Consider the following 17,333-nt stretch of genomic DNA (forward strand, 5'->3'; position numbering starts at 1 on the left):
CGTGGATTGATCCGTTCCGAGATTCACGCCATGATCCTCGACCAATCGCGAATATCTCGCCTTTTCCGTTATCAAGCTATACTGATGTCACTCTGAGTCTGTCTTTTTCTGGCTGCGATTGACATCGACCTTGGTCCAAAAAGAGGTTTCAATTCCGAACCCGACATACTCCTTGACGCAACAGTCCCATCTTGAGCAAAAGATGAAATTGAGTAGCCCCGATTTCTATCCGTATACAAGTGTAATATCAATTCATTTACTTACAAAACAAAAGAATGATTTTTACAAGATAGAGTTGTTGTACGATAAATACGATGTAGAAGTTTGATCTTTTCTGTATGACATCTAATGACCTCAATTCTTTGATGTTTCATTATTTATAGTATTATTATTACTAGAATGCAGAATTAGTGGTTATAGCTTGCTAATTTTGAGTGTGAGACAAATGAAAATTTTCTTCCACTAAATTAATGTTTTGCCCAAATTGTAGGATAATAGTTTCCTAGTTGATCTAGAAGAATAAAACGGAAGAAACAAAAAGCAAAAAGAAAAAAATATATAGTTACTTCTACAATAATAAGAAAAGAAAACCGATTTGGAGCCTTATATTTAACTTTTCCCATCTCACTATAGGTATCCTAAGTTGACTTTGAATTATTAATCAATTTGTAGATACAACGATTAAAATAGATTAAGAATGCTATAATTTATTTGGCAAACTATAATGGGGGTATTGAATAGTCAATTATATAGTTTTTGCCTTCATTAGTTATGGACCAAAAAAATTGCATTATACATAATTTTCTTTGTTGGTTGCTCCATATTAAAATGATCATTGAAAAAGAGAGAAAAGTCTTGGAAAGTTTCACCTTGTGAATTTCGTTTGAAGAGAGAATAATTCAAAATGTAGTACTCAGATTGCGTGTTCATTAAATTAAGTTGAAAAAAAGTACACCATATCAGGATGTAAAGTTGGACATTCATTCAACACATTCTACTTAATTTAATTTTTTATACAAAAAATTGGACAATATATTTTTTGAATCTATATTTGTTGTTAGAGGTGTACATGGATTGGGTTGGTTCAGTTTTTATGAAAGTCAAATCAAACCAATTATATCGGTTTGGATTGGTTCGGTTTTGTCGGGTTTTCGAGTTTTTTTGTTACACGAATATTATTTCAACCTTACTTTGTTAATTTTTTTATAAGTAAATATATGTTTAGTAAAAATTAAAAAATTGACAAACATTTGATCTATTAACATATTCTTATGAGAGAATTTTCTTTGAAACATATAATAGTTATTATTTTAGTCGTCTGACAATATTTTTTTGTTGATGTACACTTTCAAGGTTAACTGAATTTAATAATTAAACATAAAATCAATATGATACCTATATAATGATATGTTCTATTGATTTTAAATTATCAAAATACCACTTTAAATTCGAAAAAGATTAAAAATTTAATAGATCTTGACATATGAATATGGAAGAACAAAGAGATTGACGCATTTCACTAACACTTGATAAGAAGGTGATCATACAACCCATTATTTAAAGCTAATAAAAATAGAACACTTCATATTTAACTAAAAATTATATCTCATAAGAGAATCGCAAATATTCCTAGATATTTTTAATTTTTTTATTTTATTTATGAAAAGTCTTAAAAGTATATATAAAATTATATATTTATATGTTGGTTTGGTTCGAGTTTTTTTAATCAATACCAAATCAAGTCAAATCAAACTTAGTTGAGTTTTTTAATCGTTCCGATTTGACTTTTTGGTTTGGCATAATTTTCTGATTCGGTTTGTACACCTCTATTTAGTTGTTATTTTTAGAACTTTGTTGCAAAGCGTACATTTATACCATTGCTAAATTAATGCTTTCACAATTCATATCAGGATGTAAATAAAATTCATTTCTATATCTAGTTACAAAAACTGTTGGCAAGAGAAGTTTTGACTGTACAAAAGTTGCTATAAGGGGAACTATATACTAGATTAAAAAAGTTGTTTGTTTCCCTAAAGTCCTCCCTTAAGCCTGATTTTAATATTAATCCGATAAGTTAAGCTTCTTATTAATAGTATGCTTTCTTTGAATCAACATTATAGAATGTTTAATCACCATATTCATGTTTCAAAATAGTCATGCATATATTAACAAATCATATCAATTAGTACAAATTAAACATAGGTAATAAAATTAGTGAAATCTCACAAGTGGGGTATGGGGAGGGTAGTGCGTATGTAAATCTTGACCTTACTCCGAGGAAGTAGATATGCTGTTTCCGATAGACCCTCAGCTTAAGAAGACGAAAAGAGAAAATAGATCAGTACCAGCAACATAAAACCAGAAAAACCAGAAGAATAATAACATTATCGTAAGAGCCAAAAAATAGCTGAAAAAGCAATAACAATAACTTGCAAAATATGGTCAGTACAAATTAAACATATTAATAATTAATACTTAGTAGTATGCTTTTATTGAATTAGAACCATAATAAATTAACTGCTGTACTTTTCTAGTTTTACAATAGGAATGAATTAAAAATGTCAAATGTATGAAAAATAGAAAAAATTTTAAAATCCGTCTCGCACGTTACTGGTTAAGTAAATAAAAAGAAAATCAATTTGTTAACTTATGATTGTAGAGTAGGCAAAAGCTAGACATATCAAATCAAGTACTCCCTCCTGTTCAAAATAAGTGATTTTTTGGCTTTTTTTCGTGGTCCAAAATAAATATTTTTTTCAGATTTCAAGAATGAATTAATTATTTTTTTCTTACATTGTTCTTGGAGTAAATAGTGTTGGAGTATGTGTTAGGAGTGTTTATGTGAGATAGTAAAGGTGAATATGGTCAATTTTATTGCTAATTAATGCTAAAAGATGGATTTCTTAATCTGTGTGAAAATATTCATAAATCACTTATTTTGGACCGGAGGAGTACTAAATTATCATTTTTTTTTCGTGAAGTCTGTTCTTGAATGAGATCTTTTATTTCTATTTTGAAACTTCTGTTCAAAATCATTCAATTTATCCTTCGCTAATAAACAGAAAAATCAAACTCTAACGCAATCAACCTTTCTTTAAATGAATATCCTACATAATGTAAACTCAATTTTTACTATATTATTTTTTCAATTGCACACCATAATTATATCTCGTAAAATCATGGTACGACTACTAAAGCATTATGGTACAATACTCTTGAACTGTTGAACATCCTTCTTTTCCATTATATTAGTGGTTAGGTAAATTTGCATTTAATGGATGCATTATTAATTTGTTACAAAGTGAAAAAAATGCAAAAAAAAAAAAAAATTACTCATAATAAATGGGAGGCAGAAAAAAAGGAAATTAAATCCATCAGCAGAAAAATATTTGACAAGACAGATGATTACAAAGAAGAGTAAAAGTGGCATTTAAAAACCCCCTCTCCATCAATTCCTCTTTCCTTCTCCATTACCATTTTCCCACATTTCCACCATTGATCTTCCCCTCCTCCGCCGGGCTCCGCCGTAATCGCCTTCTTACACCACCGTCCCCCGCCGTGAACAATTCCGAAACCACCACTCTCTTCTGCACTACAAAAAACACTAAACATACATACTCTCTCTATCTATCTTTCTCTCTCTATCTAGCTCTCTCTCTTTTTTGTTTCAAAGTCTACTTCAATGGCGTAAATGGAAATGACTATTCTGCCACTATCTTAATTCCTTACCTTGGCTACAACTCTATTTATTTTATATAAAACCATAAAGACTCAATTTTTTACTACAAAATTTGTTTCTTTTCTTTATTTCTTTTCTCTAACTTCAAGAATATTCCCTTAGTTCTAAACCTCTTTCAAGTCCTTCTCCACAACCCCACATCCATTTTCCTACACTTACATGTTTATACACAAAATCCTCTGTATAGACACATGTAAAAAGTACTAAGTGGGTGTCGTATATTTTCTTGTAAATTTTCAAAAATGCGGATTGATCTTTAGTATTAGTTGAATTGAAAAAATAATAGTAATTGGGGTCGAGGGATCAAAATGCGTGTAAAGGAAATGCATCCACTTTGCTGTATAACATTAGAGAGTACATCGGAGATCGGAGACCAGTCGCCGGAGCCGACGTTATTACGGACTGGCTCCGCCGTAGTTTACTCCAATATTAATGGATCTGACATCATTAATGCATCCGATGTTGCCGGAATCTTGTACAAGTGGACTAATTACCATAAAGGTTGGAGATCCCGTTGGTTTACTCTTCGTAACGGCATACTTTCATATTCGAAGAATCGCCGCCCCGACCATATCACCGGTGATGACGTCAGACTCATCGGTAACCTCCCCGCCGGTAACAACAGCCGCCGTAAATGTAGAAAATCCGTCGGCATTGTTCACCTCAAGGTAATATAAATGGTGTAGTAGTAGTAGTTGAAAACTTTGATGTAAAAACTGAATAGTGTGGATTTTGTCGTTTTTGGTGACTGGTACAAAGATTAAAACTTTCTATAATTAGCAAAATCTTGAATTCAGAATTTTTACTCTTGATTGTTTTTACCCTCTATTGTGATATTTTGTTCAGATATCCGAGCCTATTTGATCCATTTTGATCAATTTTTGCATTGTCCGGTGGTTAATCAAATGTATTGTTTGTTTTTACTCTTAGTTTTGCATTTTTACTGCGGTATTTTGACCCATAGTGGGTCACATCAGCCAGGTGAAAGGGAAATGGGGGAAGTTTATAGGCCACAATAAGGCTAAAAGAATCATCTATTCTTGTAGGCCTACGTTTATGGTAAAAAAACTATGTCAAACATTGTCACTTTTTAGATAAATGCTTTTTTTTTGGGAGTTTTCTTATCGAAAAATCAGACCTTTCTTCTTCCATGTTTTTCTCAGAAAACTTGGGAGTGATCGCTTAATTAGTATCCATTTGGTTGTTTCCTTGATGGGTTTCTTTGTTTTGTTTCATTTTTTGCTGTTACAAAAAGTTGTGTTATTTTCTTCATTAAAAATAGTAGGGAGCAACCAAAAGAATAATAGTAGATTCTCTCTCTATCTCTAACTCATTTTCTCTACTGTACCAGTAGTTATCATCTTTGGTTTTTTATCCTTTTTCCTAGAGGTTTAGTATGTATGACTGAGAGTTCAATGTAAACTTAAGAAAGTTTTATATATTTTTTTAAAGAGAGAATAAGGGAAACTGGGAAAGGATATTCTTGTTCTATAGTTGATGGTGAACTGATGGCCTCACCTCCATCCTTACTGAAAATCTAGCAACAACAACAACAACAACATACCCCGTGTCTTCCCACAAATGGGGTCTGGGGAGGGTAGTATGTACACAAACTTTACCCCTACCTTGTAAAGGTAAATATGCTGTTTCTGAAAGATGCTCGGCTTAATAAAGTAGTGAAAATCTAGCAACAAATCATAATTTGGTTATTCTGTCGACTGTGTACTGTGGTGGATGGTTGTAGTAGAACTTGGCTTCTTTATTGAAGTTGATCTGTCAGCACTTATGACATCTATTCTAGGTTGTCTGGCACCAGCTATTTCTTGAAGTACTTGTTGATGTATTAATCCCAGTTTATTGCACTTTGTTACTATATCATTTTGTTTGGTAGGACGAAAGTCATTTTGTGAGAAATTTTTTTCTCGATGAAGTTTTTTTAGTGTTGATTGCTAGAAAATGTTTTTCAAGGAGAATTTTTTCCACCAAAATAAGGAAAATGACTTCCTTCACGTATGGGTGGACGTCATTTTGTATAGAACTTACTTGAGTTTTAGCTTCATATTATTTGCTCCAACTTATACTTAGATTTTCTTCAGAAAGCTCTCCGATTTGCTAATAATATCTGAAAAATGTTTTACACTCACCAATCACTCTCCGCTATGAAAAATATCTTCTAGGAGACCGTTTTCATGCATTTGCCATTAACCCTGATATGTGTGGGTGGGATTCCTTACAGGTTTCATCATTCCGTGAGAGCAAGTCTGATGATAGGCGATTCTACATATTTACATCTACCAAGACTCTTCATTTGAGAACAAATTCAAAGAAAGAACGGGCTGCCTGGATAGAAGCTCTGATATCAACAAGAAATCTTTTTCAGTTGAGACCTTTGAATGATAATTTCAACCTTTTGCAAAATGATGTATCTATATCTACTGAAAGGTTGAAAAAACGGTTGCTTGACGAGGGTATTGGCGAGGGACTTGTCAATGACTGTGAGCAGATCATGCTGTCCGAGTTTTCAGAAATAAAAGGACAACTTAAAAGTCTTTGTGACGAGCGCTCCAATTTGTTGGACACGTTACGACAGTTGGAGGTAACTTTATTACATTCTCCACCTAATGTGCACACGGTACTGAATGGAACCAGACATGCAAAATATGGACTATAGCTCAATGTATTTGTACTCGCACCTTCTGCCAAATGTGGTCATATTTTATCCCGTCTAATCTTGTCGAATTGCACATCCATCTTAGCATCTGCATCTCCACTGCACTGATCTTGTGGTTATGTTGGACTTTAGCAGCGTAACATTCACCCCCATATAATAACATTGCTGGTTTTATAACTATTTTATAGAACTTCTCTTTCACTTTATGTTTCGCATAATGCCCTTCTCCATTTCAACCATCTTGTTTTAATTGTTTGTGTAACATCTTCATCTACTGTAACACCTTATCTTGTATGACCTGCTCGCTGCTTCAGAATTAATTTGAACGGCTGTTGCAAATCTCTTGTTTTTTTAGAATTGACTACCAGTATTTGTTGCTGACCACACAAAAAAAGCAGAAAATTGACTCACGCTTTCCTATTGTTATGTCAATCATATACAAGGTTAACACACAGGCATCTAAAACATCTAAAATAGTCTGGTTGGTATGACTTATGTTAAGCACTAGGCAAATGTATTGTATTCGCTACCTTTTCCATAGCCCATCTGAATTTTTCATGAGTTTTCTACACAGATTTCTGTAAAACTTCGTCAGTTGTGCGTTTCTTTAGTTTAAAATTTTATGAAACCTTTCAATAGGGTTGCATTGCAGCTAAGTTGCTTGGACTCTTCACTTTGGGTGCCGCACTCGTGTCGACACGACGTGGGCGTGTGTGTGGGATCCATACTAGATCTGGTCAACCGATTTTGGGTACTTTGACCAAAATCAACGAAGAAATTAGGGACAGATATAATGATTTTTGAATTCAAAACAAACGCTAGGGTGAAATTGAAGAAAATGAAATTCTTTGTATATACAAATTTTGTCAGCCATTTTCCTTTTATCTCCTTCTCGGGTTCTCCTCTTGATCAATATTTTCTCCTTCTCGTAATACCTTATAAGTTTTACACATAATATTTCATAATTTAGACATATTTTTATAACTTTGTTTTTAGATATTTGAATTACTTTTAACTGAATCACCGCACCCGTATCTGTACCCTCGAATCTTAAAATTTAGATCATGAAGGATCCAACCTCTAGATCCGCACCCATATCGGACACCCACACCCGAGTCCGAGCAACTTATCATTGCAGGACTAAAAAGTTAGTTTAGTCATATTATTAAGTTTGTTTATCTGCTTGATTTCCTATTTAAGTTGAATACATAAAGTACTGTTTCCGGACCTCTGATCAATATTAATTTTCATGCGGTCATGTTACATGTGTTAACTTTGTTTCCATACTTTGTATATTGCTGTAAAAATGAGCTCCACTATCTCTAACTTGCGTAAGTTTTGCTTCTGAAGGCAGCTAATATCGAAGCTGAAGCTTCCGGGGTTCATGACGGTGAATTCCAACTGATGAAGCAACTCTCCAGTATAGGGCGTGGCAAGTACAGCGGTATGTTATACATATGCTTGATCTACTTCTACCTGTACAAGTACAATTTACTAAACAAAACATTCTCAAATCGTTGCACATTCTGCTTTCTAGGCCTAAGGGATAAGATGAATTATAACTTGACTGTGTGTAAAATCTTGAGGTTATCTTCCAGTAATATTCCCTTTTTCTGAAGCATATTGCAGCAGAAATACTAGCAGTTGTTAGAGGGAAAAAACTCTTGCTACCTGCAGTTTAGTTCTCTTAATAGATTTTCTGATTTATGGCTTCATTATTCAGCTCTATTTCACTTCATTATTCTGACTTCATTATTGTTGTAAAGAACTTGAGGTTGTCTTGCTCACGTTGTACTGGAATTCCACCACACGTCACTAAAATAGTTTCAGTTGGTGTCCCTCACATCATATGTTCAAGATTGCTGAATTTGTCTTGTATATTGGTGGAAGTGGAATATCCAATGAATTTGGCATAATTTTAGTGGCTGCAAACAAGTGTAACTTCTTTAAATTGATTCTCATCCTCTCCTGCTCAAGTACATTCTATTTTGATCTTATTGGACACTTTTTAATTACAATCACACACATTATATATTACACTGTTGAACACAGAATATAAGATTGTAGTTTAAAATATTTATTGTATTTGTGGTAGTGGAAGAAATATTAGAGTAATGATTAAAAAGTTAGTTTGACGTAGAAATCATCACTTTAAAATTTAAATATTTAACTGTTTTTGAAATCTTTAAAGCTGTGAAAGTTATGTAGAATAATATTATTTGTGGAATAATGCCCGCGTAATCTGAAATGTCCCTAAATTGGGCAAATGTGATATAAATTGGAACTTTAGAAGTATTTCCTTTTCCTGATTGTGTTAGCTAATAATAGTATTGCAGTATTTCAGAAAAGAATTACCTATCAGTTGGCATTGCTAAAACATTATCAATTGTTATAGGGGGAGACATGAGATATTCGCATGTATGTCTTGTACTGACCCCAGTAACAGAAAACTGCAGCGTCAAAAGATAACTTTATCTCACTCTTATAATTTCTGTCTGTTAGAATGGTCAAATAAAAGTTGTGCAAATACATAGTCATGATCTGTTGGTAGCTAAATCAGTTATGGGCACACCAAAGAATGGTAATAATATGTCTAAATAGATATAGCTCTATCAGAAGTCCCACGAGATTTTGTCTAAAGGAGCTTAGTATCTTAAATAAAAATATTGAATATCTTTAAATGTTCGAAAGCTGTACATTACTCCTGCAAACTTGTTAGCTTTGGTCAAACAACTCAATAAAGTGATGAGACCCTTTCAGTTTGAAAATTTATGAATTCTTAGTAAAAAACAAACTGTTATGTGGAAGAAGTGTTGGGTGTATGCACATTGTTTGACCTCTTATATTTGATTTCAGAATGGAGTACGACTGAATCGTCCGATGATATTGAGAAACAAGAGCTTGATGAAGCGTCAGATGAAGAGGAAGCTAATTATCTTGACGCAAATGAATGTTTTTCTGAACTTCATTTATCTGGTGGGTCAGTAGTTGTGGACCACATGGCAAGCAATTCCACTGATGCATCTGCCCAAGTTACACGCAGAACGAAGCTGCCGGATCCAATTGAAAAAGAGAAAGGGGTTAGTCTTTGGTCTATGATCAAAGACAATGTCGGGAAAGATCTGACACGAGTTTGCCTTCCAGTGTATTTCAATGAGCCATTGTCGTCCCTGCAAAAGTGCTTCGAAGATTTAGAGTACTCATATCTCTTAGATAGAGCATACGAACATGGAAAATCGGTACGATCTTTAATAGTTTCACCTCTTGTTACTAAGAGAGCATGATTAGGAAATTGTGTTCACCTCTTGCTTTCTATTTAAAAGGGTGCTTATCAAGCTCTTCTGAATTAACAATTGCATGAAGTTGATACTGCTCGAATTTGTTATTTGTTACTTGCCACACCTCTTATTCAAGTAGTAAAACTAGTACACTTCTCTTTCTGGTCTTTTAAAAACATTTGAGTTTTTCTACTAGATCAATGTTTAGGTATTCAGAGGCATAGAAAAAGTCTAGCTATCTCTCCTTTAAGCATTCCATCAAAAGAAAAAAAGGGAATGCATCAGTGAAATTTCTTTTGTTAGGGAAACCACGGTTGAACACTTCTGGACTGCAAAGATGCTAACTCTTAATTGCTTGATATAAGTTATTTGTGTCAGAACACATCTTTTTTGGAATAATTGTTTTAGAACATAAATTATGAACTTTTATTTGATGAATAACAAGTTATAATCTTATTGAGATAATGTAATAGTTTTCTCATGGCAGCTAAGCTTCAAGACTTGATGTTGCGTGTATGAGCCGAATTTGTTACTTTTTGTATGTTGTGCTGAAGCACGACTGTTGCTTTTATTCCTCTATGTGTCTTGTTTCCCCCTAAATGCTTATATAAACTTCTTTTCTCTCCCTAGGAGTAGGCATCTTTATTAGTGAGTTTTCCGATTCTTGGTTAGATGTATAGCTTTATGTTGACAACTTTGGAATTGTCTTGCTCTTCCAGGGGAACAACCTTTTAAGAATTCTAAATGTTGCTGCTTTTGCTGTCTCTGGTTATGCTTCAACTGAAGGCCGGAACTGTAAACCTTTCAATCCTTTGCTTGGAGAAACTTATGAAGCTGATTTTCCTGAGAAAGGAATCCGCTTTTTCTCTGAGAAGGTACTTTATCAAGAATAAATAGTACCATTATTTATTGAATTGATTCTAGAGATACTAGGTATATATATGTGTACGCAACTCCCCTTGCAGAACTATTTTGTTAGCAAAACTTAGTCTGTGGTCAAACAATTTGCGCATAATCCATACTTGAAACTTTCTAGTGAGCTGGCCTTGAGTAACTGTATATGTTTATTCATGGTAATGTCAGTAGTCTTGCATCTTATCAGGCCCTTTTGGATGCTTTAAGTAACCCTACAGCTACAAGCTATGTTAACTCTATTTTGTTGTGTACTCTATGAGAGACATTATGATATTATGACATCAATCACGTTCTTAGAGATATTTCATGTTTCTGAAGCCTTTCAGTCCTTTCGTAGTTTACATGAGAAGCTACCATCCGAGTAAGATGATCTAAAGCATTGGAATCTTTGGATCCTTCACGGCTTCATCTACCTTGATGTACCATGCCAAAAGGGTGTCATATGACTATGGCTAATTTGTACGGGTTCTTCATATTACATTAAGAATTAGCAAAAACTAGATATACCTATATCAGATACTTACACCACTTGTATCGGTTAGGTTTCCAGAAATCTGTCTAACATAGATTGGAGTTCACTTATTTGTAGTGTATCTAGGATTGGACATAACATGGTTTGAGACTGAAGGATGCAACATATTTTAATCCACTAGGTCGGTCATGGAACTCCATTGCCGTTTCCTTTTCCATGCTAAGTTTCTACAAGTGTGAGGATTCACTCTGTCAACTTCTTTTCTTACGAAGCTTGAGGGAGCTTATTGTATGTAAAGTTTTCTATGATAGAAGAGATAAACATAGTATCAGAGAATCATAACAAGGGTAAACATCTTGTACTTTCTTAGCTTTTGCTACCAAAGTGAATTACTATGAAAAATAAATAGGCGCACTTGGTAGTTTAACTTGCTGAAGAAAGAATTAATTCGGAACACGGGAAGTTGGATCTGGAATTTATTACTAAGTTTCTGATTGCAATGAGTTGATATATATGATAGTAATTAGCCAATTCTTGAAACAGGTTAGTCACCACCCAACACTTATTGCCTGTCACTGTGAAGGTAGAGGATGGAAATTCTGGGCTGACAGTAATCTTAAGTCAAAATTTTGGGGAAGATCAATTCAACTTGATCCTGTTGGAACACTTACCTTAGAATTCGATGATGGGGAGATCTTCCAGTGGAGCAAGGTAGGCAGAACCTCATGCTGCTGATCATTTAGCAGTTTACTAGTTAGTTTGGTTGCTATTGAAGTTCTCGTTCTGTTTGTTTAATTTGAGACTTTGATATCCTCAGGTCACGACAAGTATCTACAATCTTATCCTTGGTAAGATATATTGTGATCATCATGGAATAATGCATATACTTGGCAACCGTCAGTACTCATGCAAGCTCAAGTTCAAAGAGCCATCCATTATCGAGCGTAATCCTCATCAGGTAAATGAGGAGAAATCCTGTAAATAACTTGAAAATATTTTTTTTTTGTCTATTCTTCCCCAGATTACCAATATGTCTATACATCTAGATTTTGTTGTACTATTGGTCGGATAATTCAAAATTCAAACTAATTCTACAGGTTCATGGATTTGTTGAAGATGTCTCCGGGAAGAAAGTTGCCACATTATTTGGAAAGTGGAATGAGAGCATGTACTATATGAATGGAGAATGGACCAGCAAGCCTAAGGATTTATCTGATTCAACTTTATTGTGGACAAGGAATAAGCCACCCATAAATCTAACTCGATACAACTTGTCTTCTTTTGCAATTACACTGAATGAGTTAACACCAGGACTTAAGGTATAACAGTGTGTCGGTGAAATCTTCACATGAAAGATCAATTTCCTCTTTTATGTTCAGCTAATTGTCGTTTATGGCCTGGCTAATCTGTGTGTTTAATCTCGGATAAAGGAGAAGCTCCCACCTACAGATTCAAGACTCAGACCTGATCAGCGACATCTTGAGAATGGGGAATACGACAAGGCAAATTCAGAGAAGTTGCGGTTAGAGACACGACAGAGAATGGTATGTCTGCTTCCACTTGAGTCTCCTCATCGTTTTCTATGTACTCATTCGTTCTATTTCGACTGTCATCATATTATTTAGTCTTCAAAATTGTTGTCGATCTGATAGCTCAATATTTGTCTGACAATCTCATTGGATTTGTCACTCCTATGAGTGGAATAGCAAAGTTGGATCCTCGGGCTTAATTATCTTCTTAAATTTGGGTCCTATATACCTCCAGCAGATTTCTTGTCCTTGAGGATGCAGCTATTTCAGAGTCTCTTACAGGACCGAATGTGGTTTCAGAATCTCATGCTGTTCTTGTGATATCTTACTCATCGCCTTACTGAGCTGAATTTTATCAATTTCACCACAGTATTACTGACTACCAGAATCTAGATAGTATAATCAAGCTCACTTACTAAGGTTACTTTTTATTGTTTTCCTTTGGAATCTCTACTCTGAGAAACTAGTTTCTGTGGACACGACATGACTGCCTAAGAAGCTTGCAGAAAGCATTAATATTGAACAACTAGTAATTGGTAATCTTAAGTCAGAATTGACCGGTAGAAAAATTTAACACTCAATATTGAAGGCTTACATTTTATGCAATCAATCTCTCCCACCATGTTTTTATTTAGAGAACAGTATTGGACTGACGGATTGGATTCTGTTGACTTTTAATTGGGTATAGGAGTTTCAGGGCCCATAATTTTCTCCTAGTTCTCTAAAACCGTGAAGCTGGAGTATCAATTTATGAATCTTTATAATTTTGGTCTAAATAAAGCTCTTTTTCTTACCTTACAGTCCAGGAAATTACAAGAGAACGGTTGGAGACCGCGATGGTTTCAAAGAGAAGGTGAAGATGGGACTTTCCGATATACCGGTGGTTACTGGGAGGCGAGGGAGACGGGTACTTGGGATGGCTGCCCAAATATTTTTGGTGAGATTGATCAAGAGCTCCTCACCTCCTTTGAAGGATCCTGATGTTTTAGAAGGTATAAGTTCTGAGAAACTGCTTTTCATAAATGTTACCATTCTCATGTCAAGACATCCATTTTGATATGGCTCGGTTCTAGTTACGTGATCAATTTGTGCCAAGATATGGCTCGGTTCTAGCTAATGTTTTTAGCGCTTTTAACACATTTCACCGGTCGGCCAAAAATATTTACAGTCGCTAGCCCAATATACAAATATATGCAGACTAATGACTATGTATTAAATATGTATTCTATACATTAATATACAAAGATATACATCTGGCGGCTATTATTTTGGGGACGGCAATACTGTGTAAAAATCCCATTATTTATTACCTCATCAAACACTGTTATCCTGACTCAATATTTTCTTGAAACAGGTCAGATTCATCGTTCATATCATGTTTATATTAATCTCATTATCTTTGTTCCCATCATAGACACACAGTTTGCCCTTAATTACTAAATATATTCAGGTAGCTAGTAGTATAGTTAAACTGGGGACCTGAACTTTATATATCTTTCATGCCTGTTTTATCCTCATTGTTAAGGAATATCAAAAGGCAATGTGGTACATTTTTCAGGGACCTGAAGATTTGTAGATTTGCTGATTAAAAACAAAACCTTGAGCAGAGTATTATGGAGAATTCTGTAGGACAGGAATGGAGTTTGCGGGCAGTCCGCGACAGCCCAAATTTTTTAGTTGTTTAAAGATAGTTCTCAGAGTTGACATAAGTCAATCCAGAATCCTGAAGGCTTTTAGGATGAAGAGACAATCTTGCAAGAGTCGACGAACGATGGAGCACATACTGGAGAAGTTTTTCTTGCTACATATGCATCAAGCTGTTTTGATCATGCTTGTATTTTGTGTTGAATTCATCCCATTTTTCATTATGCTTCATCTTTTTTTGGCTAGGCATTAGTTTAGGTTATTATTATTATTATTATTATTATTATTATTATTTGTACTCTATGTTGAAAATAAAATAGCAAAAATATGAATGTATTAAAGAAATGAACAGAGCACAATAGCTTTTGTAAAGACCTGAAGTAGATTAGTGCGACTCATGTTGAGATATACACAAAGAACAATGATTCTCCTTTACCCAAAAATCCAAAGTTCTCTTAATGGTCCTTTTTTTCAATTTTTTGTTGGGAACATTTTGGTAGACATTCAATGGTTAATAAAGGATAAGGTTTTGGACCATCTAGTATTCAAGGTACTGACTCAGTGTCAACACATAGGTCTAACAACCCAGGATAATTTTTATGCCCAACGCCTACTTACATGACGTTTTTAAAAAATATTGAAAAATTAATTTAACTGTACCGATACCAAAGAGAAACAGAGATGACTGGCATGATTTTAAAAAGTTTAATTTTGGTTACACAAAATGAAATAACCGAAAAATTGTTATGGTATAAATTTTATAAAACAATCAGCCGAACCGAACCATTGACATCCCTTAATCTACGCCCTGAACCGTGATGACCCTAAAGGCCATCTTGTGTTTTAGAGCCCAATTCGGGGTTCCGAGGCCTTCAAAACGTTATTTTATCTCTCCTCGATTTGCGTGCGCAGTCCGGGCGTATTTCCGGAAAGCCTTTATGTGAAAATTTGAGAAAAATAATAATTTTTTCCTTTAAAAGTTAATTTTAGTTGACTTCGGTCAACGTTTTGAGTGAACGGACCCAGACTCGTGTTTTGACGGTCTTGGTGGGTCCGTAGTAAAATATGGGACCTGGGCGTATGCCCGAAATCGAATTCCGAGGTCCCTAGCCCGAGAAATGAATTTTTGATGAAAATTGTTAAACTGAAATTATAATAGTTTTGAAAAAATTGGTTAATAGTTGATCTTGTTGGTATCGGGCCCGTATTTTGGTTCCGGAGCCCGGTACAGGTCCGTTATGATGTTTATATTTTATTTGTGAAGTTTGGTGAGAAGCGAGACTTATTTGACGTGATTCGGACCTTTGGTTGAGAAAATAGAAGTTTTGAAACTTTCTTGAAAATTTCATGCAATTTGGTGCTAAACTCATAGTTCTAGGTGCTATTTTGGCGATTTGTTCGCACGAGCAAGTTCTGATGTTTTAAGACTTGTGTGCATGTTTGGTTTGGAGCCCCGAGGGCTCGGGTGAGTTTCGGATAGGCTATGGAGTGATTTGGACTTAAGAAAAATTGCTGGTATGCTTCAGGTCCTGCAGACTTCGCAATTGCGAGGTCTGGCTCGCAAATGCGAGGCTCGCATTTGCGAAGATTGTTCACATTTTCGAAGCAGGGGGCGGGGGAACTGGGTTGTTCGCATTTGCGAAGAATTATACCGCATTTGTGGAAGTCCAGGTTCGCGTTTGCGACTGGGACTTCGCATTTGCGATGGCAGTAGAAATGCGAGAAGTTCGCATTTGCGATACTTTTTTCGCATTTGCGAGCTTCGCAAATGCGAAGCTCAGGTCGCAAATGCGACATCTGCAGCTGATAGCTTTGGACTTTGACGAGATTTTTCATTCATTCTCCCATTTTTCAAAACCTAAACTTCAAGAGGAGATTTTCCAAGGGCTAGTTCTTCCCCAAATCATAGGTAACTGATTCTCAACTCATTTCTTTCAATCTATTACATTTTTTCACAAGATTTCATCCTAGAATCTAGGTTTTTTCATGGTGGAATTGGGTATTTTTGGGTAGAACTTAGGAATTTCAAAATTTGAGAATTTAGACCTCAAATTGAGGTCGGATTCCAAAACCAATTGTATATCCGGGCTCGGGGGGTGAATGGGTAATCAGGTTTTGGTCCGAACTTCGAATTTTGACCAAGCGGGCCCGGGGTCGGTTTTTGGTTTTTTGGGAAAAATGTTGGGGAACTTATAGTTATGCATTGGAATTGATTTCTTTAGCTGTAAATGATGTTATTAAGTTAATTATGACTAGATACGAGTGGATTGGAGGTGGAATCTAGAGGAAAAGCGATATTTGAGCTTTGAGTTGGCCGTTGGATTGAGGTAAGTGTTGTGTCTAACTTTGACTTGAGGGATTAGAGATCCCCGACTTATTTGCTATGTGAAAATCCATGTGTGTGGCGTATAGGTGAGGTGACGAGTACATATGCGCCGCCAAATTATCTATTTAGCATGTTCCCTTCCCCGTTCCCAATATAGTATTTTCCTGTCTTAACTACTACATGCTTATTAGTGCTTCCATGCGTAATTGCTTCTCGTTATATATTATTTTCGTTATTGAAGGTATTAATTGTTCCGTAGTTCATTGTATTACATTATAGGATCAAGTTGGTTTATCGGTGCTTCATGGTACATTTTGGTTGGTCTCGCTGTGTAGTATTAATTGATGAAGTTTCATAATTGTATAGATTTCCGTTTGCTTTGGTTTGAGGCATAAATATTGTGGAGGGATTTGAGCTAAATTGTGAAATACTTGATCTTATTGCGTGATTGGTATTGATATGGTGGGATCGGGTTGCACGCCGCAACAGGAGGAGTAAGGGTGAAATGTGATTGTGTCGTAGGATCGGGTTGTGCACCGCAACATGAGTAATAAGGGTGGACAGGTGGGATCGGGTTGCACGCCGCAATAGGAGGAATAAGGGTGATATATTGAGGAGCAATAAGGGTGAACTGGTGGGATCGGGTTGCACGCTGCAATAGGAGTGTGATGACCCAAAAGGTCATCACTTGTTTTAAAATAAAATTCTACGTTACGAGGCCTTAAAAACCTCTCTTAGAATCACCTTGATTTGCGTGTG

General features: G+C 35.2%; 1 protein-coding gene across 1 annotated transcript; it reads left to right on the forward strand.

The window, feature by feature from the left end:
* On the forward strand, nt 3,387–14,683 carry LOC109231063 (oxysterol-binding protein-related protein 2A-like). Its single transcript, XM_019396605.1, has 11 exons — nt 3,387–4,407; nt 5,976–6,335; nt 7,761–7,854; nt 9,267–9,649; nt 10,408–10,563; nt 11,619–11,786; nt 11,893–12,033; nt 12,173–12,394; nt 12,506–12,619; nt 13,406–13,596; nt 14,163–14,683. Exons 1-10 carry the CDS (start codon nt 4,048–4,050, stop codon nt 13,583–13,585), a joined length of 2,178 nt encoding a protein of 725 aa, XP_019252150.1. The 5' UTR covers nt 3,387–4,047; the 3' UTR covers nt 13,586–13,596; nt 14,163–14,683.

This window comes from Nicotiana attenuata, chromosome 8, assembly GCF_001879085.1.
Source record: "Nicotiana attenuata strain UT chromosome 8, NIATTr2, whole genome shotgun sequence".
Lineage (NCBI taxonomy): Eukaryota > Viridiplantae > Streptophyta > Magnoliopsida > Solanales > Solanaceae > Nicotiana > Nicotiana attenuata.

Coding starts and splice junctions, on each gene's coding strand:
- LOC109231063 (XM_019396605.1), top strand. CDS start 4,048: ATGCGTGTAAAGGAAATGCATCCACTTTGCTGTATAACATTAGAGAGT. Junction 11,787..11,892: donor AGATCTTCCAGTGGAGCAAG/GTAGGCAGAACC, acceptor TGATATCCTCAG/GTCACGACAAGTATCTACAA. Junction 12,034..12,172: donor TCGAGCGTAATCCTCATCAG/GTAAATGAGGAG, acceptor CTAATTCTACAG/GTTCATGGATTTGTTGAAGA.